At 36.9% G+C, this 24731-nt stretch overlaps 2 protein-coding genes across 11 annotated transcripts in view; one reads left to right on the forward strand and one right to left on the reverse strand.

The window, feature by feature from the left end:
- The window catches only part of suco (SUN domain containing ossification factor), a 51197-nt gene extending 33196 nt beyond the window's left edge, over positions 1 to 18001 (reverse strand). For all 10 annotated transcript variants that reach the window (XM_084090604.1, XM_084090603.1, XM_084090600.1 and 7 more), the window contains exon 1: positions 17728 to 18001. In XM_084090604.1, coding sequence (XP_083946730.1) covers positions 17728 to 17780 — 53 coding nt within the window. In that variant the 5' untranslated portion in view covers positions 17781 to 18001. The remainder of the gene's footprint in view (positions 1 to 17727) is intronic.
- Positions 18002 to 18872: 871 nt separating this feature from the next.
- Positions 18873 to 24519, forward strand: tmed5 (transmembrane p24 trafficking protein 5). The gene is made up of 4 exons (XM_084090944.1): positions 18873 to 19363; positions 20186 to 20283; positions 20369 to 20549; positions 23593 to 24519. Exons 1-4 carry the CDS (start codon positions 19184 to 19186, stop codon positions 23809 to 23811), a joined length of 678 nt encoding a protein of 225 aa, XP_083947070.1. The 5' UTR covers positions 18873 to 19183; the 3' UTR covers positions 23812 to 24519.
- The last annotated feature ends 212 nt before the right edge of the window (positions 24520 to 24731 follow it).

A 24731-nucleotide genomic window follows, 5' to 3' on the forward strand; every position in this document is an offset into this window, starting at 1 on the left:
AAACTAAAACTGAAACTAAATAAAATAAAAACTAAATAGAAATGTGTTTGCAAAATAAAAACTAAACTTAAACTAACAAAACCATTAATGAAACTAACTAAAACTAAACTTAAATTTAAAGCAAAATTGAAAACGATATTAAAATAAAAACTAATTTAAAAAAGCAAAACTATAATAACCTTGTTGAGCATCAGTTGAGTATCCCTTGGATAATGTACAGACCCAGTCATTATTTCACAATTAACCAGACAGGCCGATAATAATAATGATTAATAATTCATTACATTTATATAGCGCATTTCTCGGCACTCAAAGCGCTTTACATAGAGGGGGGAATCTCCTCAACCACCACCAATGTGCAGCATCCACCTGGATGATGCGACGGCAGCCATATTGAGCCAGAACACCCATCACACACCAGCCAACACCGATCACTCATGTGGATTATATCTTTGTGGTAATGACCAGCTAACTGTACATTATCATGTTTGTTACAAGACTAGTATCAAAATAATGAAATAAAAAGACATTAAATATTGATTGGAGTTGAAATGTAATTATGTGAGAAGCAAGAGAGTAAAGAGTGATGAGTTGCCCGAGACAATGGTCAGTTACAGATAAGCGGTCATTATGCAAAAACTGACCAATCAGAATGAAGTATTCCAGACAACCATGTACTAAATGTTTTTTGAAAAGTCACACGATAAAATGGACACTGACAAATAGCAAGAATTAAATGTAAATGTACAGCTCCTCTGTAGATGACATGAGCAGAACCATCAGACGTCATCAGCTGCTGTTCTTTGCAGTAGCCAATGTTTCACTACAAGCCCAAACACCAACGCACAATGTGCAGAGCTTATTCTGTCTCATCATGATCTTTTCCACTTTTTTCATATGTGGAGATTTATATTCAATAACAACCTTTTTTATTCTTCCATATCACACAAGACTGCATAGGCCTATGTGGAGAAGATATTTATGCATACTTTTTGAATGCTATTCTAGTAGTCAAATATGTTTTTACTACCCAGACAAAAATGACAGCAAAAATCATCTGACATGTCATGACAAGAAAATAGGTCAAACCCTTACCGTAAAAAAAAAGAGATATATTCCGTTCCCAAAAAGGGAAGTTGCACTCAAAAAAATAGCAGGTCACGCTTTTTGCCCTCTCTGGATTAAAATAATATAACTTTTTGATGTTATATAACAGTGCTTCAAGTCTCAAGTCATGATGAGTGTGTAAATAACCACAAACAAAGAGCAGACTGGCTATGGGGGCTATCTATCATTGTTCATGTAGATACTTCCGTTGTTGGGAAGCGACCCGATACAGGAGGCTGTGCGCCCCACAGGCATATCAGGGATAGTGCTGCTTTTCCATTGGACAGGGAGCTTATGGGAGCTCAGTGGGAAAACATCATATCGCATTTAGCTCTTATTTATGAGAGCACTTACAGTGAAGCACAGCAGGGATTGAGCAGACACATTAGAGCTGAGGCTGATGATGACAAAGGCAGAACTAGGAAGCTGTTCTAAACACCTGATCTTATGCAAAAAAGAGGAGATGAAAAGACATTTTGTTGGCTGACTTGTTGCAGATTTTTTTTTTTTTTAAATTAACAAATATCACAAACATAAAACCTTGGTTACATCACATTATCACCCTTAGGCCAATATATGGGAAAATACACTAAACTTGTCCATGTACAAACACATTTTTCTTTTGTTGGACCAAAAGAAATCTGTTTGTTTGAACCAGTTCATGGCTGTAGACATGCAGGAGAAGGTTGAAATGATGGGCTACGTCAGTCACCCCACTTTACATATAGCGTTCAACCATCCGAAGTTAGATGCCTAATCGTTGGAGAAATGCTCAGTCTGAGATGCACTGCAAAGCAGAAACAGTCAATATTTCACTACCCAGCAGAAATTGCAGACCCCCTCAGTAGTCAGCACTACATAAAGGTTTGTCCAAACAAGTGATGGACCCTGTGAAATCACAGGGACAGGACAGAAACTAAGCGCCAGGATAGAATACTGGTGACGGGACACTACACAATAAATGATGGCAATCAACTATCCGGTGCTCCACTTGATGTGACAGATCACTTCATTTTGTTCCAGTGTTTATTCTCTCAGTCTGTCTGGATGAGTAGATTTAGGGAAGCCAGGCGCCCAGCAAAATCCCCCAAATATTTCCTGTTAGCTTTAGCCCTATTCTTCATGCCAGAGAAGACCAGGATCCACAACTGTATCACAACCCTAAACAATGATGCCATGCCAATAAACTTAACATCATCTCCCATAAAATGTCAGAAAATGAGATTGAAAATCATGCTTGCATTGTTTTTTTAACCTTAAAAAAGAAAAAAGAAAATTAATGCTATAAATGCTAGTCTAAAACTGACACTGAACTGAAACTGAAAACACCTGGACTTGTGTGAAGTGTACATAAATAATTACAGATGGAGGTTAATGCAAATGCTGTGGTTGCCATTTATGGCTGATGGAACCGGCACAATGTTTACCAATAATAAAAGTGTGCATCCATCCATCTAACAAAGACATAACATTTACAAATATGTAAATCAAGTAAGAGGAAAAAGTATTTGCCTGGTTCCTCTCCGTGGGAAAGATTTGAACAGAAACCTATTGCCCTAAATTGGCATTTTTCTTTATTGATACTTGTTACATTATATAAATGCAACCCAGGCTGATGATTTATAGGTATGTCCATGATAACAGGATATTATCTGTAACCGAATTTAAACCAACATTGTGATTTTTTTATTAAATAAAAGTAAATGCTGCTCCATCTCTGCGAGCGCTCTGTGAGTTTGAGTCACATAATGTACATTTGAAAAAGCTTGGACAACATGTTTTGTAAACGCTTCTCATTACAAGTTTTTACTCCAAACTGCAATAACTTTCTTTTCTGATGTGACAGCTTCATATCACAGAATGAATCAGAAAATATATAATTTTACAGTATTCTATACAGTGATAAAGGCTGTCGATTAGCATTGCATTATAAATATACTTTATTCTTATGAAAATACAAGAGATATCTAGAAGAACACAGGTAAACCATATATTGTCACAATCGTATATTTATTGTTTTCATGTTTCACCAGTCAAAACGTCTCTATCTGCATTTTATTCTGCTGCAGTGATATCTGGATGCCTTTGTCTATATAAGGGATATACTGGAAAGTCATAAGCTTTATTACTTCTATGAGTCTCAGTTGTGGACTTTCTGCACGAGGGCTTCCAGTACATATTACATTACATGTACTCACTAAAGCTCACAACACCCTATTTTCGGTAAAAATAGGAAAAAATAATACTTCTCTCTAAAGAAATTTAGAGTAAATATATGCAAATCCAAAAGTTTATTGTAGAGAGGTGTACTGGAGTTTTTTCTCACGGTATGCATAATGTTTCCTGACAAAAACTTTTTTTTATTTTTTTTTAATAATTTTTATTTCGATTTTTTTTCCCTAAATCGTGCAGCCCTAACACCAAGTAAAGTGTCTTATCCTGGCTTAGGCAATTAGAAATCATTTTCGCCAGCACAATTCTTGCACAACTGAGTAAACATCTGGCGCAGAGCACCTGTGGTAAAATAAGTAAGTCAAATAAGTGGAGTGGAAAATATCTTTTGGCTATTCAGAGATGTGTCACCTCTGTACACAGCACTGAAATCACAATGGCACATGAGGTGAAGAAATGTTTAAATGGATCTATATGAACCTACATGAACAAAGGCATCAAGTGAGTTTTTAATCAAATCCTGCATGCGGTTGGACAATAGTCACAGTTCTCAGCCAGGGTGCGGGTGTGAATGGACGCTGCTGGAAGCTGTGGCTTACATCTGAACAGGGCTTTCATTATAGCATTATGACTCCAGGTCTAACTCATTTGAATGCATCTAAAATTAGGCAACAATAGACAGTCTCAAGACAAATCTTGTGATGTTGGCCTAACACGCCTGGTTGATTAAGTGAATCTTGGCTGAAAAGTGTGATGGAGATTGGAGAATCCAAAATTGTTTTTTTTTACATTTAAATTTTAAATTCTGGTTTCACAAACACAAGCAAACCAAATTAGCACCCATCTCAATACCTTCATGATTACATTAGCATTGACAAAATGTAAAATCGAATATTATGGATTCACACATTTTAAGTTTCTGGATGATACCAATGAGACAATTGTTTTGATGCAATGGCTGATCCCCAAATAAATGAAAAATAAGCCACTTCACTTTTCAAATAAGCCACTTTTTATACTGTACATTATAATTTTGTAATTCTTAAATTCACAAGTGAATTTAAGAATTACAACATTATAATGCACAGTATAAAAAAATAGATATCACAGTAGTAGTAGTAGTAGTAGTAGTAGTATGGATATTAATTTTGAGATTTATTTATAACAGTGTTTCTAAATTATTAGAGATTTAAAGCTAATCCTTTTAAAGATTAACTTAAAAGAGAAGTTTTAAAATGAAAATTCTGTCATCATATAATCACCTTCATGTTGTTTCAAACCTGTATGAATTTCTTTCTTCTGCTGAACAGAAAGGAAGATATTTAGAAGAATATCAGTAACCAGGCAGTTTTTGGGTCCCATTGACTTCCATAGTAGGAAAAAAATATACTATGGAAGTCAATGGGACCCAAAAACTGTCTGGTTACCGACATTCTTCTAAATATCTTCTTTTCTGTTCAGCAGAAGAAAGAAATTCATACAGGTTTGAAACAACATGAAGGTGATTATATGATGACAGAATTTTCATTTTAAAAGTGAACTTCTCCTTTAATACTTAGATGAAGACAAACGTAATCAAAAAAGTAAAAATAGAGGAAATTAGCTTACATAATTAAATATAAAATAAGCCAATAAACACAAACTCTACATAAACTCTCAAATTGATCAATAACCTATATGATACCAATGCATATTGGTTTCCACATATGAGTCATGACAGATGAGGGATTTATGACCGGTGACTTCACCTGATCACATCACCAGGACTCCAGGAGAGTGTCAAAGGTTATGTTTCAAGCAATGCTATATTGCCAACTGTATATAAGCAGATGCTTGGCTTCATTTATGAGCAAAACACTTAAAAAGAAATCTAGATCTGTTTTGCATTCGTTGAGTGGACTTTGACTTGCCTATGTGGCACTGGAACGAAGCATCTGGCACATTAAATGGAAAAAATAAAAAGTCTAAACAGCATCTGCTTTACAGAGTGACTAGACACTAAATATCACTGCAAATGCTAATTTTTGTAGTGTGCTCTGCCATATAAAATATTAATACAATGAGACAAAAAAAATTAAATTTGACAGGAAGAACCAGCAGGATAATAACAGCACGTGGTGCTAAACCACAGTCAGAGATTTTTAAACAGACTACAAACACAGTCTCTAGTAAATGAGGGGAATGGTCTAAACAATGCTAGATAATGAACTGATAAATAATACATGAACTGAGGGGAGGGAAATCAGAGACTCAACAGATTCAGATGTGCACAGAGCGACGTGGCTGGGGGAGGAACAGAAGAACAGGCTTGTGGGGCACAAAGCCAGAGCTCTCACAAAAAGTAGGCCAACGCTGTGGCCAGACAAAAACATTCTGCCACAGAGCAAATGTCAGAGCGGAAGAAGCCTGAGCCCTCTTGAGTTGACAGGGCTGGAAGTAAAGTCACTGAAAACTCTAAAATTAAATCCCTTGCATTATAACAATCTCTCACACACAGCTGAATGGAGCTGTACTGTAGTGAAGTCATGAGTCAAGCTATCAATCCACAAACATTAGTGCTACATAATGCATCAGCTGCTATTAACATCCCAGAGACTCGTGTTGGAGGTTATGATGAACGTCTGACACGCTGTTTGATGTATGTGTGGGAATCAATGTAACAGGTTTCAGTACAATAACCTATATGATACTGATATATTGTGCATCCACAGAGTAGACACAAAGGAAGAAGTCGAACTGCAAACTGAATATAACCAGACATACTCAACCCTAGTTATCAGTACCAGTTCCTGTTGCATAACCTGTGGGCTGTCGTGAGAGATTGCAAAGGATTGTGGGAGTCTGACGATGCCACTCATTAACTGAGAAGCACACTTATTGAAAAGAGGCCGAAGCTTCAAGAGGCTGGAGTGAATCACAAGTTTCAGGCGTTCATGCAGCTAATGCGATCTGAACGTGGCAGAGGACACGTCACACGGAGCACAGGCTTATTCAGGCCTGGTATAAAAGGTCTCAACATGCATTTACAGACACTGCAGCATCACGTCTTCCACTTACGTGACAAGAACAATTCATAACAAATAAATACGTTTCAGATGAGGTCTGTTTTACAAATCAAAACACCTGCTTAGCCCAACTCAAAAAAGTGATGAGGAGGATATTAAAGGTGATAACAGATGCTTTAGTAGCTCACAGAACGCTGAAGCCATCGATTGAAATGCAATGCCTGACTTCCGCAACAGGCAATGCTCAGGGCAGCTGAGTCAGCACAGCAGAATCAGTCAACAATGTTTATCCGTCTCCTAAAAGAGATCGGGCCGGCTTTCAGTGCAGCCTATAGGCATATGGGTTTCCATGCTAGCCTTGTTTCCAAAGAGATGACCCTTAAGTTGATGCCATAAGTGGTGTGACAACAGCGAGAGCACAGCATCTAAATCCCATCTCCAAACAAGATTCAAGATAAACCCATCAACAACGGAATGACAATGCCAAAGAAACCTGACCACCATTGCCTTTTACCACGACCCATTTTGACGAAGAGGTATTCTGACCCTTGTTTGCTTATCGAGAAAAAAAAAAACCACATCTTAAAACATCATCTGTAGTTAGAAAAAAGAAGCTAATTTTCTATCAAACATATTCGCAATGAAGAAAAGGCACTATCTGGAATTAAGAAAATTTGTTATAACAGAAGACAATCTATCACAAACGTCATTTAACCTTTTGTCCTGCCACATCCCTACACAGCACACAGGATCTGCATTTTATGGGATGAGGAAACTCAACACCACAGCTTAATGTGTTGACATTAGACTTACCATAGGCATACAGGCAGGGCCTAAAACAATTTTTTTGCCACACCTGACAATGGTCGGTGACTTAAGAAAATTTTCCAATCATAAAAATGTTTAACCGGCCATGAAAGTTATCACACCAAAATTTTAGATAGCAGCAAAAATTCTAAACTGCCAGCCTATATACAAAACATTATTAAAGACAAGTAATAAAATAAAAACAAAACGTCCCTACTGGGGACACACTTCGCAAGTTTAAACTTCCTACACAGAGTGGCGATTGACACCGATTGACAACTGCCGATTGGTACGGACAATGGTTACACCAGAATAAAAATATGAATGATTCTAAAAATTAAAATACAGAATTATTCTAGACACATATGCTTGCACTCTGTCACTGACTACATATATTAAAAAGAATATAGGGCATTTTTACTGGTAAAATAAGACATTTGACATTATTAGGACTTACCAAAATATCCAACCATTACATTTATACATTATTCAACAATGAATTATTTTTTGTCATGCAGTACTCACGCTTTCAATGCATGCATCCAGTGCTCACTACTGTACAGTGTCCTGTCTCTCACTATATGCACTTACATAGTAGAAACTATCTATCTAAAATGCTTTATCATATTAAAACTAAAGCGCGATATGGTGATTTAAATGATGCTTGATGCTTGTGCTTTCACTTTGAGGAGTGCGTTCCAGTGTGAATGCGCTTCAGATGATCAATGCAATCAATCACAGTTCTAATCACAAAGAGTTTAAAAATGACTATTCCTGAACTTTAAAGGGTTAGTTCACCTAAAAATGTCTTCATTCGCACACCCTTATGTCAGTATTACAATATTGCAGCTGTCACGACAGCCCTACCAATGCCTGTACCAAACTGTAATGGGCAACGTGCAATTTTGTGACATCACGTCCTGTTTTTGGTTCTTTTTGATGTCTTTGGTTCAGATCGACTGAAATATGAATGCAACAGACCAGAGTTCGTTTGGAAGTTTGTTTGGTACCAAGGTAAGGTTCATATGGCAGTGTTCACACTTATTCAAATGAACCGCACTAATAGAGCAATCGTACCAAAGTTGGTTTTAATCTACCCAAACTGTGTGTGTACACACCCTAAAGGCAGCCGATTTAAAAAAGAATTACTTGGAAGGGCTCCTAAAAGCATGAAGTATTAGTGCCAGGATTTAGGAACAACTATTAGGTAAGAAAACAGAAGGTTGAAAGCAAGATCAGTGGCTTAAGGAATATTGGGAATGGGAAAGCAGTTGATTTGCAGGAAGAAAGAGTGTGTGAGTTCCTACTGCAAACATCTCAGCCAACCAACATACAGTCATTAAAAATGTAGATCACTTAGAGACTGAACATGTATTCTTTAATGGATGCAGCACAACGTTAACCACTCACTGACTTTTTATGACCTTTCAGTAAATCTATGGGTGTATAAATGTAAACATGAATTTAAACTTTCAACACTCAGATTAGATCAGGGGCTGGTTTTTCTGCTTTTTTTACAATTAGCTAGAACAAAATGTCCTAGTACACAATCTGAGGAGGGGGTGGAGAATGTCTGTATGTGTAGGATAGAAAGAAAGAAGAAGTGGGGGATGGGCTATAGGAAGACAACCACAATACCGTAAACTTAGAAGCTGCCAGACTAGATAACTATAGTTGATGTGATCAAAAACAAGGCTAGGGCAAACAGAAGCTCAGTCCATTTAAAATGTTGTACTGTTTTACACCTTAAAATATACAGTATTTTGCTTTTGAGACTAAATTTATGTTGCATGCATATTAAAAGATGCAAAATGTTTCATTTTAGCCAAAAAGTAAAAATAAAATTAACTGTCCAGCCCCACTGACTAAAGTGTACTTCACATACAGTATATTCACACGTGTTATTTATCTTATACAGTTTGCCAGATATTTTTATTTTGTCTTCCACACAGAGAACTTTCAGTCCGCAAAATATCACTATTCAAACTCAGAGATTCTCATTGAGCTCTCTTGAATCTGAAAGACTAAACCAAAACTTTTGTTTCATTACTTCTGCTTACCAAAAATACCCTGTTCGGTTCTCTCTTCCTATCTTTTAATTACAGAGCAGGTGTGGGGTTTTTATTCAGAGATGAGAAGGAAAACATTGGTGTTATAAGTTGACGTGGCTCCAGTGATGATTTGGGGACAGCCTCTGTCTGGCTTGGTCCACTCAATCCGCTTGTTTCCCAAGCGACAAGTTCAGACGTTCCCATTCGCTTGACAGGATCTAATCTAACTGCTTACACAGGCAGAGAGACAGGAAAGAGAAATACAAAGACAGAGAGAGACGCAGCAATAATGGACCTGTCTGCCTCTAAAAATGAGAAACCAAATGAGAACAGGCAAGATAAAAGAGAGCCAGTGTGAGAGCCAGCCAAATGTGTTTGTCCAAGTCTGTGAAAACCCACCGTTTAATTAAACATAACCCAATTTTCCTTCTCAGCCTCTCGAGCCAAAGATTTAAAACACATTAATTCAGTGCCTCATTTGATATAGGATTCTTCAACAATTAGGAGTGTTTGCCCAATGTCCAGACATTTTTCATCAGTGAATGAATATGTCATTCAATAAAATCTGTATTCAATTACACGCATTTCGCACAAGGAAAAGGGTCTTCTCTGCCAGCTGTTACAATATTAAAAAAATTGTTAATTAAAACAAGCTAGTCCAAATGATACAGGGTCATGTCAAATCAACCAATTTTCAGAAACTTCCCCAGCTCAAATTTTTGATTTTGTTTCTGAAGAAAGAGAAGCATAAATAGAGATGAGTCATTTCTTAAGTCATTTTACCCCCATGTAATTTGGCTCCAAATCTCAGGATAAAATTGTCAGTGGATTACTCTGTAGTCTTTAAATCAATGTCTGCTTAAAAACCAAGGCACAAACAAGACAAGGAAGTGAGAATCAATACGTGGAAAATAGTGTGCGTGACAGCAGGAGGTAATATGCCATGTTTGCAACAGCCAACAGGGTTGTTTTACTCAGGATTATTTAGTAAATATGTACCACAAAATCTCTGAAAGTAAATGAATGTACGGTCACATTATGTGTAGTTCAATACTGAAATCATATACACTGAAAACATATACAACCCATCATCTCGTCAGGATTGCTTTTTGGTTATAGGTTTAGTAGAAATTGTTCTACTAATGTTGTTTTTGTCACTACCAATACAGATTACTTCTGTTTAAATATCCAATAACCAAAATCTAAAACCAGTTTTAGTTGTCCTATTTATGCTTTTTGACACAACGACTTATGATTAGACTGTAACCAAAAAGTTATTTTTATGTATGAATAATAATAAATTACATAATTACATAATTATTTAATAATAAAAATAACAATAATGCAAAGTTGTTTTATAAGAAAATTACTTGACATCTTTATGCTCTGATCACTTGTTTCCAGTTCAATGCACACTGTTGGATGCCGCCTTTAGAGATCCGATAACAAAACCGAACTAGAAAAGGGTGAATTTCATTCAAAAATATTGAGCACACAGATTATCGATCCATAGCTACAAGATCAGGTCAATGGCGATTTAGGCTTAAAAGTTCATAAAACAAATTCAACTGCTTAAATTAGTGACGTGCTGAATCAATATGCAGCTTATGTTGTCACAATTAATCATAAATGGTTCCATCATCAAGCTATGACGCAGCTCAAACAGGAAGCTGGTTAGCGCGGGGCGGGGGGATTCCTCTTACTGCTGCAAGCTATACGGATTAACATTACACGCTGTGACACTGCACTTTTCTTTTGAAATTCTTGAAGAATCAGAAAACGTTCTTCCAGTGAAAATACCAGACAAGTGAGACAAAAAGGGACGAAGATAACAAATCCAAATCTAAAAACACAACCTTAGATTTTTCTGCAAAAACATAGCCTCTCTGACGCAGTACAAGATCTTTGGCCTTGCACATCTCCCAAACACACCAACCCCCCGTCACCATATCAGCCTGAGGTATGTTCAGAGTCATTCTTCCTCCCCCTGAGTCAGGCTATCAGAACACAGATATTTCTTACCCATCCACATGCTAAAAACAGTTAGGCTTGTATGACAACTAGGGCCCAAAAGACATGACTTATGTAAGAGACAGCACTAATGGCTTTTTAACTTGCACATGCATATATAAACACACCCCCTACTGAAAGCATGACTGCTTGGTTGTCGGTGCATGAGTGGAGCGAACTCTACTTGCAAGCTCCCAAACAACCTTACAGTTCTGCATGAGTGTATAGACTTACACTAAAGAAAGGACTCGAGCCAGAATCTGACAGAGACCAAAGACCACTGTTGTTTTTTTAGAGCTGCTTTACAGCTGTAATTGAATTTGTATAATAATAGAAGAACTTTAATACTGTTATCTTCCTGTTTATTAACATGAAACTGCTTTGAAAACCTGTATTGTATAAGGCTGTATATAAATGACTTGACTAGAACCACATAACAACATAATCATAGCATTTTGCAATCTCATAAATTTGTGTATGAAGTCTATGTACGAACATTTTCACAAATAACCATTCACGAACAACATTCGTACTAAAAATTATACTAAATTGGAAATAATACGGAACAATAAGAACAACTAAAACTCATTGCAAAAAAAATCTGTGTGGCCTCATGTTAAGATGAAATTTTATAATGAGATTAATATCATTAATGTATTTTCTCATAGACAGTGAAAGAGTAAGAAAAGCTGTATTACAGTTTTCTTTATTACAACACAGATTCATTTTTGTACAGCTGGCTTATGAGAGGTCTGTAATATGGGTATACTATTTAAAGCTGTTTATTGTGTTTACAAAGGTGTTAGGGATGGCACACTTGGCATTGCTCAAAGATCATACGTTTGCTGAGAGTGACGAGAGACCGTAATGGAAAAGTTGTATGGAAAGCACTTAGATGATTTGGGCGTGTTTTTTGAAGACGCCCATTTAGAATACTTCAAAATCATTAATAGCCCAGGCCTATAATATTTTCCTTTTCCGATAATCCATTACACTCGGATGGACGTCAATAAAGAAGAAAAGATCTATTGCCATTCCTTTTCACCACAGCTTTAGAGGGGATTTTTATGTTCACTTATTACATGAACTGAAAACTCTAAGAGACGTTAACTGACGCTATTACTAAGAGACATTAACTGTTACAACATGCAGTTCTGTTGTTCTTGTGTGAACGGATGTCTTCAGGGTACATAATAGGAACCGGTTGGATGAGAAACAAATAATTTTACTTAAAAAACATCCATAAAAGCAAATATTTGATATGCATAGATCAGTGAGTTCACATCCAAGTTAGGCTACTCTATGATTATTAGGGCTGCACAATATATTGAAATTATCGAAATATCGCAAATGTATATATCGCGATATATACCACAATGGGGGCCAAGAAGGGTTTGTTTTTATCCAGACAAATTACTTGACAGAGCTGCAGTGCTCACATCCAGTTTATGTTGTTTAATAAACCTAATGTAGGCCTTCCTGAAACCCTAAACTCTGTGGTTTACACTGACATGTTAAAATAACACTTCTTATGCTACAGTAAAACACTGCTGTTCACTGTCAGAAGTTGTAGGGATGTGGTTCGTCACAAAAAGAATGTGAAAAACATATGTAGTTTATATAATTTTAAAGATATTTTAAATATAATTTAAGTTTATTTTAAACAATCGTAAAATAAACTTAATCGTATAATCGTATCGCATATCGAATATCACATTATTTAATGAGTTATCGCATTTTTCTTCAATATCGTGCAGCCCTAATGATTATACAATGTTACTAGCATTAATCAATGAAGCTACTGCTAGCAGGCACGATAACATGACAGACCAGCAAACAAAGCACAGGGGCTGGCAGACCGGCTGCCTTCCTAATTCAATCCTTCTTATCTAATACTCTATTATATAACGTCATCGCTTACTACTCGGGGCTCAGGCTAAAAGTATTATCCCTCTAAATAATTACCAGCCTCCTGCTGCTATGTGCCATGCAGATCCAGCTGCAACAATGAGAAACTGTCTGAAGGTACAAATGGCTCACATAAGCTGCAAAATTAACATTATTTGGGAAGGCATGCATGAGACTTTGAGAGTGATATCATCACACCATAAGAAGCGTAAGATTAACACGAAACACATACACACATATCTCAGTGTAAAACTGCATTTCCTTTACCTCCATCATGCAAAGCAGAGGTGTCAAACATAAACATCACCATATGCAGGTGTACTCTCATGCAGATGTATCATTATTTTTTATTAGAATATTATGGGAACATCAGAGATGCACTAAAATGAAACATTTTAGCTGATACCGATAATCCAGGCTAACATTTAAGAGCAGTGGCACCGAAAGCCAATGAAAAACACCAATCAGACTTTTGTTGATGGAACCAGGGTGATGCTACTTCTGGATTGGCCTACAAAAATACGACATCACTGCAGCACTCGATGAAATGTCAGTCCACACTTACAAGCTGCTGTGAAGACTGAACATAACTGCTCCCTATAGAGGAAAGGTTGACATGCCATATGATGACATTGCCATGTTTTAAGCAGCAGTTAAATAGTAAATTCACTGATCATTAATCAATATATGACAGAAATCAATACAGTCTCAGAAAGCCAGTGTACGGTCATCATAGAGGCGCTGTGTTTTTCTGCAGGTTTGACATTACAGCACACTGTGTGTACTCAGTCATATAGGGAACATGGGCCCCTTTCCTATGGTAATGCTATGTCAGTGCCCACAATGGGGGCCAAGAAGGGTTTGTTTTTATCCAGACAGAGCTGCAGTGCTCACATTCAGAAAGATAAAATCTTAAAATGCTCAGCATGTCAGCTTCAGGGCTGTTTTTTTTTGGTTGAGTTGTTCAATTATCATGGGGGGGGGGGGGATTCATATCACACCCGAGTTCAAAAAGGAAGTTACATAATGATATTATGAATGCAACTTTTTTTTTTTTCATTTGCACCATGACAAACAGCCCTATGCACAAGTATGCTTTGTATGGTCTCAAGGCCAAGTGAGAAGATGAACCCAGTAGCAAAGGGTGGCAAGGTGGGTGATGGGCAGTTTAGAGTGGGACATGTTTAGCAGGTCAAATATCTCAAGGGATGGGTCACGACTAGTAATGAACAAGCCAATTAGTATTTAAATTCATCCCCTTTAAAGCCCCGCAGCTCACATGGAGGTCAATCGTTTTTCGCAATGCAACTTTCGAGAGCTTTGAGCATTGCATTTTCAAGATGCCGTGTAAAGGTAAAATTAGTTATTATTAGTATAATATTTCTGAGAAAGGTGACAGTTGTTTATGTCTCACAAAGAATTGAAGGCCTGCATATGAGCCTGTTGGTTTTGTTGCAGGAGGCGTGGAGGAAGACGTCACAACAGTATGCCACATTCTCAGCTATTATAAGAATGAAAGAAGGAAATGGGCAGGAGGAGGAAAAGAAAGAGAAAAAGTAAGCAGTAGAGAAGAGCCTCTGGCTGTGGATCTGAATGTGTGTCAAAGCAGCACCATAACTGCAGGTTGTGTGCTTCTCACACTATTTTAACTTTATTCCCTCTCTTTCTGATTTTTTTTTACCCTCACCGTTTATCGGCTGTCATTCCAGTGAACATTGAAAACAATTATCGATGTGCCAACATAAAGACTAAAGAGAGCAGGACAGGAGACACATCTAAGGAGTGCTCTCATTTGTCTTCTTTCTGAAATCAAACTGTAGGTCAAGATCAACCATTAAAACAGTGTGTTTGTTAGCAGAGTTGATTCTGTGCAACTTTTTTCTTTCAACTTTGCATTTTCAAAAGGAGGTGTTGTGTGTATGTGCTTTAGCTTTGTAGAAACAGGAGCACTACAGAGAAATGGTTTGAGGAAAAGTGGATGCCTATTTTAAAGTGTGGATCTACAGTAAAAAGATTCTATACAATGCTCTATTCGGCTAATGTGGGGTTCGGCACCCACCCAGCATTCATTTTACGAAATACTGTATATCTGGAAAAACACAAACAGCTCTGACACTTTAATATTCGGTATACAACAGAAAGATTTGAACTTTTTTGCATTGTGGACAAACGTGAATAAACAAAACTCAAACACTGAAAGTCATCAGCCACTGAAAACCCAGGCATTTGTGATCAGATATTCCCTGAGCATAAAGTGGAAAACTGACACCATTATGCTCACCCACCCACAACCGCATATATGATCATTCAAATGAGAGATCACATGATATGCAGTGTAAATACAGCAAATCTGATTGAACTGGAAATTCATTTAAACCAACTGTCTTGTACAGGAAAGAGTTGCAAGCTTTCCTTGTGATGCAGTTTTTGCAGTAAAGAACTGATCCATTTCTTACATGAATTAGACTGTTTGGTTAAAAAATAGAAACAGAATGTTCTGACTGTTTTTGTAATTATGCAACTACACAAAAGGTCTATTCTGCGTCCTAAACGCTGAAAGATGACAACATTAGTGCAACAGTAGACATGGGTTCTCTACTATTTGGCCCGCTCTACACATGCCCCTCTAAACATCTATTATTGACTCACTAGCTATGTTGCAGCCAAAGTTGCAAGCTACAGGAGGATGTCTTTAACCGTTGCGCTCGTGTTGTGCATCTTTTGCAGCATCTTGTGCATGACACAGTGTTCTATGCAACATTCAAGATAAAAGAAATTCAACTTTTTACCTGCGTCTTTATAACCACAAAACCACGTTCTGTGTGAATGCCGTTCTGATTTGCCGCAGCGATAGTTTGACAGGTCATGCAAATTACCTGGCTCTAAGATACATCACCTCTCCCATAAAATATTCTCAAATCATGGATGTTGATTTTTTTGGTCCTCCTGCCCTGAATTCACCTTCCATGTTTCTGTGCCTTGTTTCTGTTCATGAATGGCCTTTCAAATCTATTACTTATTTGAAGCAGAAATGTGTTTTAAAATTACTTGAACTTCCCAAAGACTCTTACTTTCCCAAAGGCCGCTATTGTGCACGCTCCATCTGTGCATGTTATTCCATATGAAACTACTGTTTGTATTCACAATCTGAAGCAACTAGATTTTTCGGATGACGCTGCAAAGCCCTTATGTTTCTTGTATGTAATGGCCACTTTTCACAACCCAAACAGATCAATTATATAAATCTCCAGCCAACCTTTTTTCCTGCTGAATATTCTCTTTAGGAAAAATGCCAAATTACAAAAGTAAAATGGGTGTACCTGTTGTTTTACATTGATTTTGCGCTTTAACCAGGTTGCTCGCTTCTGAAAACCATGCAAACATCAATAAACCATAATGAAGTAACCAAAGCTAGCAAAGTGTGCCAATTAACAATAACACAAGGTATTCAAGCTGTGAGTTTGTGCACATGTGGTGCAATTCTTATGCAACTCACTGTGTGTGTTTTTTTTTCATACTGGCATTTCATACGGGCAAACATCCAACCAACCACGCAATTTTAAAAATCTACCTATATTTAAAAGGTTACATTGAAAGCGAACATCTTTACAGCTCACAATTCTAAGACATCAACTGCTGTGCATAAGGAGAGTAAGACAAGCTATGTAATCAGCTGATATGAAAATAGCGAGTTCGCATATCAGCCCGTCCGATAGGATGGCTGGCAGGCACTAGGGTGCAATTGTTTCTTGCGTCTCACACCAGATATGTACTGTGACCTGCGTCAGCACCCTGTGTGCTTAGTCAACATATGACCAACCCTAATCCACCACCTGTCCACCGTGGATGATGCCACATCAGCCTGGCAAAGATAGTGGGCGCAGGAAAAGCTAAGTTCATCATAGATATACACATATTTGAATGCATTAAACATTCTCAAAATATCATAAGCTAACGTAAAAGTTTGCTTCTGTGGTCAGAGCAAATTTAGGCTATAGCAGTCCAGCCAATTGGACAGTACCTATTACTTTAGAATAAATGCAATCTAAGCGGAAAACAGCTACTATCAAGTTTCTGCATACTGAGATTGACAGACAAAAACTTACCGAAATTAATGACAATGGCTATTTAAAAAAAAAAGTGCTGTCTGCAAAATTCAACACTTTATATCAGCCACCGTTAAGCTGTTCAACAAAGCCTTTAAACTGAAGGGAAAAAAATACATAAAACATAACTTAAATTATTAAGTGCTCACATACATAAGTGGGAAGCCTAGAAATGCACGGTGGGCGTTGAGTGTTTTCTGTACACTGTGTACCATACATACATCCACAATAAACATCCACACTGGACAGCTGGTGGTCCAGTGCTACTTTCAACAGCCTGACAGCACATTTCTGAATGAGGTGCAAGCAATTCCATACAAATATATGAGTGAGAAAACAGTATTTGACTCATAATATTTAAATTCGTATGACAAAAAGCTTATAAACACATCCCACATCTAACCTAAAGCTACTCAACTAACGTTAGCATCTAGCATGAAGCTATCATGAGAGACAGAGTGGTAAATGATGTCGTTGTCAAAGTATTGGTGTTTTTATTGCTCAGCTTTACAGGTAGAGGCATTATAATACAACTTCAATAAAGATAATATTTTGACTCACCAGCACAGGAGAACTAAAACGGCGCACAGCAACAACACGCGCAGCTTCTTCATTATCTTCCCGCGGGGACCAACATCCTCGCTTTTTTTATCTATTCTCCTCTAATACTGACGACAGGGGCCAAGACTAGCTAATAATGCTAATTGTTTACAACTGTATAAAGGTAAGGGGGGTGTGTTCGAGGTACAGAACAAACACTTTGGTCAGTTTCTGTGTGGAACCCCCCGTTGAGACGCGCTGTCTGCCCGACTGGCTCCGCCTGCGTAATGAGCGTATAAGCTGCTGTTGCTCCGGTGCCCAGCGCTCACTGCTCCTGCTGCCCTCTCCTCAGCCAATGGGCATCGAGCATTGTGTTGACCCCGCCCACTCCTCGAAGTCTAGCTGAGTTGGAAGTTTTGTCATCAGACGCGTCACCTCAGTGATAAGAGATGTGAAACAATGCCAGATAACTCGATCAAACTCTGTAATTTTGAAAATGCAATAAAAAATAAATAAATAAATAAAAAAAACTCATGTGGGAGAATAATTGAGCTACTTTGTTATATTTAACTGCTTAAATGTTCAGTTCTTTTGGGGTTTACATGAGAATGATCTCTCATGAGTGTGAGCGGATCAATTCTTCAACTTTATAAACACTTTAATTCGCATAACTGCAAAATTGTTAACTCTTTTTTATATATAAAATCATCAACTTTGTTTTAATAATTCATTTTAAGGTTTAAAGAAAACCCAATAAATTGTGTGCCAGCCACCCAAAGAAAGTTTTAGAAGCAACACTTTTGGCTCTTCACCAGTATTTTAGATAATTAGTGCTGCCAAATCGATTAATCGAGATTCACAAAACCGCAGCATATTTTTATGTATTTTTTTTATATAACCTATTTTGAATTTTAGTCTTTGTGTATTTTTATATTCCCCTGGCATTTTCTTTTCTCCTTTTCTACGTTTATTGTTATTAAATTACTGTGTTATTATCGTCATGCATGGGAAAATTATTATACTCTGAATAAAAAAGAAGACAAAACCCGTCTCTTTGAAATGAACTGTTCGAAAGAACCGGTTCGCGGACATTAGTCCAACTTCCCATCACTACTAGAAAGTACTGTGGAGCAGAACTACATTCTACGTAAAAGACTACATTTCCCATAATGCAAAATTCCATGGCGTCGCGTAATATGCCAGCGGACGTTGTACGTGTGTATAAATATTTAATACGTTCTCATAAAACACGTTTTCCTTAATTTTATTGTTTTTTAAATTTCTCTTAAAAAGAGAAGGTACTTCTGCTGGCAGATTTAGACTTTTTTAAAAACATTTCTACTTTTATGAGGCGGGGTCCTCAAGTTACAGAATTCCCAACTCGTTTGGTGAGCTGTCCCAACTCACGAGCAGCTGCTGAAGTTTATTCAAGAACAACTTTCATCGGTTGTTGTTAAAGTATTAGAAGTGTAGGAAGATGCGGTGGAGTATAGAGTTGTTGAGAGTGTGTGTGGTATGTTTATCGTTGTGTGTGTCTGTGATAAGCGCTTTCTCTCAGTCTCTGGACAGTGATTTTACCTTCACTCTGCCCGCCGGACGCAAAGAGTGCTTCTTCCAGGGTATGAAGAAAGACGCTTCGCTGGAGATCGAGTACCAGGTACCTCTGAATATCTCATTCTGATTCAGCTTGAGGAAAGCTGACATTGATCATATTGCAAGACATTGTAAATTGTGGGTACTGCCCACATTCTTGTTGTGGTATCAATAAAGCAGTGTAAACTAGATATGAATCGATATGAGATATAGCGCGTCAATGACAAATAAGTGTCTCCAGGATAATAAAGAGACATTTTTTTTTAGCTTAATTTTTTTATATATTGGTGTAATTGTTGTATTCATCAACAAATCAGTACAGCTTAAAGTCTCACAAAAATATCAAGGTAACTTTAAAGTCAAGAGATTTAGAAAGTGAATTACATTTCTTAATGTTTTAGAAAGCCATTTTGAATTTAAACCACCGTAACCTTTAAAGTTTGGAGGCAACATTATGTGACAATTAAATTAAAATAAAATAACTAAAGTTTTTAATTCATTTAAACAGTTGAAGTAAATATACTTTTTAGTACAGCAAAATAACATGTGGTTTTTTTATTATTCTAAACTATTCTAAACCATATATAGCTGGTTGCAAAACATTCTCTTTCAAACATGATCTAATGCAATAAAGTATGCTGCATTATGAAAATTGGACTTGAAGTTGTGACACAATACAGAAGTTGGAGAAGTGACACAATGGAGCTAAAGGTCATTTTTGGAGGAAAGGAAGGAAAAGTACCAAAAGGACTGTGACTGTCTGTAGACTTGCGTATTGATTCTGTAACTTGCCCATGGTAGGCTCAAACCTTCATGTTGTGAGGGCAGAATCAGCAGATCCTTATGTTGACTCATCATTAATGGAAATCTATGTGTCTTTGTGTAGGTTCTGGATGGAGCCAGTCTAGATGTGGACTTCCACTTGCACTCGCCCAGCGGTCACGTCGTAGCCTCCGACTACAGAAAATCTGATGGGGTTCATACGTAAGTTTTACCTCCAATCACAGTTTAGTCATATGCTTGACGTTCGACTGCCCGATTAACCGTGCTTTTGCTTTTTGTGTGTCAGAGTGGAAACAGAAGAGGGAGACTACATGTTCTGCTTTGATAACACATTCAGTGCTGTTTCTGAGAAAGTCATCTTCTTTGAGTTGATTTTGGACAATATGGGTGACGGCGAGGAATCGGAGGACTGGAAAGCGTACGTTCAGGGAGCAGATCTTCTGGATATGAAGCTCGAGGATATCATGGTAAGAATGACGTGTCAAACAAACTTTTTTTTAAACGAGAGGGTCTCAATGTCGGTCAAAAGTTTGGGGTTAGTACGTGTTGTTTTTTATATATATATATATATATATATATATATATATATATATATATATATATATATATATATGTATATGTATATAAATAAATAAATATAAATAAATATAATAAAAAAAAACGTATATATATGTGTGTGTGTGTATACATATATATATATATATATATATATATATATATATATATATATATATATATATATAATATAATATATACACACAAATTAATTATTTCAATTATTTCAATTTTATTCAGCAAGAATGCATGAAATTGATCAGAAGTAATTTATAATAAACACTGTTCTTTAAGAAGAACTAAAAATTTACCACAGTTTCCACAAAAATATTTGTGGTAGCACAGTTACTTTGATGATAATAATAATAAATGTTTCTTGAGCATCAAATCATCATATTAGAATGATTTCTGAAGGATCATGTGACACTGAAGACTGTAATGATGATGAAAATTCAGCGTTGATCACAGGAATAAATGACATTTTAAAATATATTCAAATAGAAAAAAATATATATTTTAAAATTAAAATAATATTTCACAATATTACTGTTTCTCTGTATTTCTTATCAAATAAATGCAGCCTTGCTGAGAATAAAAGACTTCTTTCAAAAAAATCTTACTGACCCTAAACTTTTGAACAGTATATAATTTAGCTTGTAATATTTGTATACCTCTCTGGAAAAGAATTTAATAAAATCTTTAAAAATAAATTATATAACTAAAATAATTTTTGTAGTTATGCTCAACCTACAATATTTAGCTAGAAATTGGTCTTTGTCAGGGCAGTCTTTTTTCATTGGTCAAAAGGTGTGGTAGTTTTCAAACAAATTCCCAAACTGTTGTCATGGAATGTGGATTAGCAGGAATTGAACATGGAATATTATTCAGTTAATGAATGTGTCACAGACATTCTTGGAATGCACTTACAAGTGTGGTTAAATCCAATTTTTTTTCCAAGTCAGTGGAATAATTTATTTCCTATTCACAGCCATCATTATTCGGGCTTGAATACTCAGGTTTTAATTACCATATGCCAGCAGTCGCTCTGTCTGTTAAAGGTGACATTTGTTTGAACGGAAGCAATGTAAATAACCAGACAAGGCATGCCAACTACCAGCATGCAGTGCAGCCACAGGTGGTGTCAATGTGACCCTGACACATTGTGTCATGAATGACATGACTGTGTGCTTCTCAAACGGAAGACTGCGTCCTAGTAAGGCTGCATACCTCGGCTGCCACGTCATCAAGCGCCACCGAAGGCCATCTCATCAATTTGAAGGATTCTTTAAAAGGCAGCCTTCGTTTCGTGTCCTTCATTCAGCTCGTTGTGAAGGATGCATCAAGTGTATCCTTCATGTCCTCCAATTACCCACAATCCTTTACACCCAATCCAATTGTGTCGGCTTTGAGCTTGTCTGAGTTCATTATGAAATGTAAGACAAAAAAAATGTTTTCGGAAAAAGAATGCATATATATTATTTTGTTTTGGTATAAATTAATTAGCACTAAACTGCCATTGAGATAAGATACTGGGAGACCACAGATGACTGTCATTCACTGCATTTTATTAACAGAAAGCCAGCTAATATAAAGATTTTTAATACAGAGTTTTTTTCCAATAAGTTTTAAATAGTACCTTAGTGTCGGGAGGGAAGACGTGTGACGTAGCCTCACAAGGATGAGAAGCACCAGAGGCCACTAGCTAATATTAACAAGTACAAGTACTTTGCTGTTTTTCTTGAAAGTAGTGTACATAAACTGATTCTATGTTAACAAGCCATTTCAGGAAGCAACAGGAAGTTTTCTAATTAAAATCACATCTGTGCAGGAAATTGTGTGTTACTATTGGGTCAAAGTGTTTGAGTACCTGCCATTGTTTCATAGCAGAGATTTTATCGACTCTATTTCTCCTTAGACCTTTGTGTGGGACTCTTTATGTCTCGGCTGTTGGTTATTTTTCTTTGAACCCTGAAGACGTGATAAAGTTATTTGAGGTTTAATTGTTGAGAATACTGTATTTTCTACTCTTCGTCCTCCAAAATACACAGAGACACTCTGAACTTATAAGGTTACAAAAGATGTCTATCTCAAATAAATGCTGTTCTCTTGAACTTTCTGTTTATCAAAGAATCCTGAAAAATATTCAGGATTCAGGGGTTTCCCAAAATATGAAGCAGCTGTTTGGAACATTTATAATAATAATAAATGTTTCTTGAGCAGCAAATCATCATATAAGAATCATTTCTGAAGGATCATGTGACACTGAAGACTGGAGTAATGATGCTGAAAATTCTGATTTGCCATCACAGGAATTAATTATCATTTTAAAACATGAAATTAGAAAACGGTTATATTAAATTGTGAGAATTTAGCCTTGTTGAACATTAAAGGTAATATCCGAAAAAGCGTAATATAGCTGTTTGTGAATGTAAAAGTTCTGCAAAGTTTCAAAGATCAAAGCGCACAATAAACAATTGTCATCCAAAAGAAAGAACCGATTCTGAACTGCCTGAAACAAGTTGTCAGTAATTCCAGTCCGTCTTCCTTCTCAAACCTATGTAGGTTTGTAACATATTTGCACAATACCAGCCTGTCTTCATTGGCTCATGGCTCAAGAATTTGGCTCATGTTGTCGACATGTTGAGAAGACGCTGTTTTCAGCGCTGCGAATCCACTTAGATGCTCTTCAAAAGGATGAGGTATCATGCTGGAATAAAACTGACCCCATCATTACTGTTTGTATCACTGTGTATCAAGCGCTGAAATTCAGATATGATAATAGGGCATTTAGTTTCTGACACGTGCTGTAAGCAGTAGACCAATCACAACAGATCGGGCCATCTGACCAGTCAGAGCAGAGTAAGCTCTCGGGAAGGAGGTCTTACCGACCTCAAACTTTTGAAGGTTAGTGCATGTTATGTAAGATTTACATTTTGAGCGTGTCTTTGTTTGCAGGACACCATCAACAGCGTGAAATCTCGACTGGGAAAGAGTCTTCAGATCCAGACATTGCTGAGAGCATTTGAAGCCCGTGACCGAAACCTGCAAGAGAGCAACTACGATCGAGTCAACATGTGGTCGTGCACCAACCTTTTCCTCATGGTGATCGTGTCTGGCATACAGGTCTACTTGCTGCGCAGCCTCTTCAATGACAACAGGAAAATAAACACATAGCCTCCACTGTTGCTGCTACTGACTGGAAACACACAGGCACACCTCGATCTATCGCTCTCTCTCTCTCCCTTAATATTAATCTCCATCCTCTGTTTCATCCCATCAAAGTGTCCTTGGACTGATGATAGCTGGAGTCTCTCCTCCTCCACTCTTTTATCCCTCTTGCCTTGTTGCGGTGAAGACAATCATTTTCTGCTTGACACAGCCGATAAAATGAGAGATTGAAGTTGATCTCTAAACTGCTGCTATGTGACAGATCTTGCCAGGAACACGACTTCATGATGTTTTATGTTTTAAAAATGTGTTCTTAGACTATCCGAGAACTAATAGTTTTGTGTTTTTGTATGGCACCATGTTTTATAGTTCACTGTATCACGGGTAGTTACTGAAATCTTCCAGGCACTGATAAGGATACACTGATATGCAGCAGGTTTCATACTTTTGTAAAAAAATAGCGAAGTATTTTGAAATTAAACCATTGTAAAGCGTTCATGAGCCGTATTAATGTCCGATTGTTTTAAATGTTACCCATGGGCACACCCATGTCCATGTTTGCTTTACCCATCTGTTACTGATAATCATGTGAAGTTAGACAGACCCAATAGACAGATGCGGTGACCTTCTTCTTAACACATTTTAATGGCGCTAATTGTTTTGTCCAGGTCCATTAATTTATTGCAATATACATTAAAAATGCAATTCATACAACAGCTTGAATACACCTCTTATTTTTTTCTTTTTATTGAATTTTTTTTTTTTTTTTTGTCGAAGTGAAAAAACTGTCCTGATGTCATAATGAAGAAAAAGACCACATTAAAAGAATGAAATTCTCGAAAAGAAAACCTTAAAGGGATAGTTCACCCAAAAATTTAAATTGTCATCATTTGCTCGCCCTCAAGTTGTTGAACACAAAAGAAGAT

Source organism: Abramis brama (genome assembly GCF_963993115.1).
Source record: "Abramis brama genome assembly, chromosome: 18".
Taxonomy (NCBI): Eukaryota; Metazoa; Chordata; class Actinopteri; order Cypriniformes; family Leuciscidae; genus Abramis; species Abramis brama.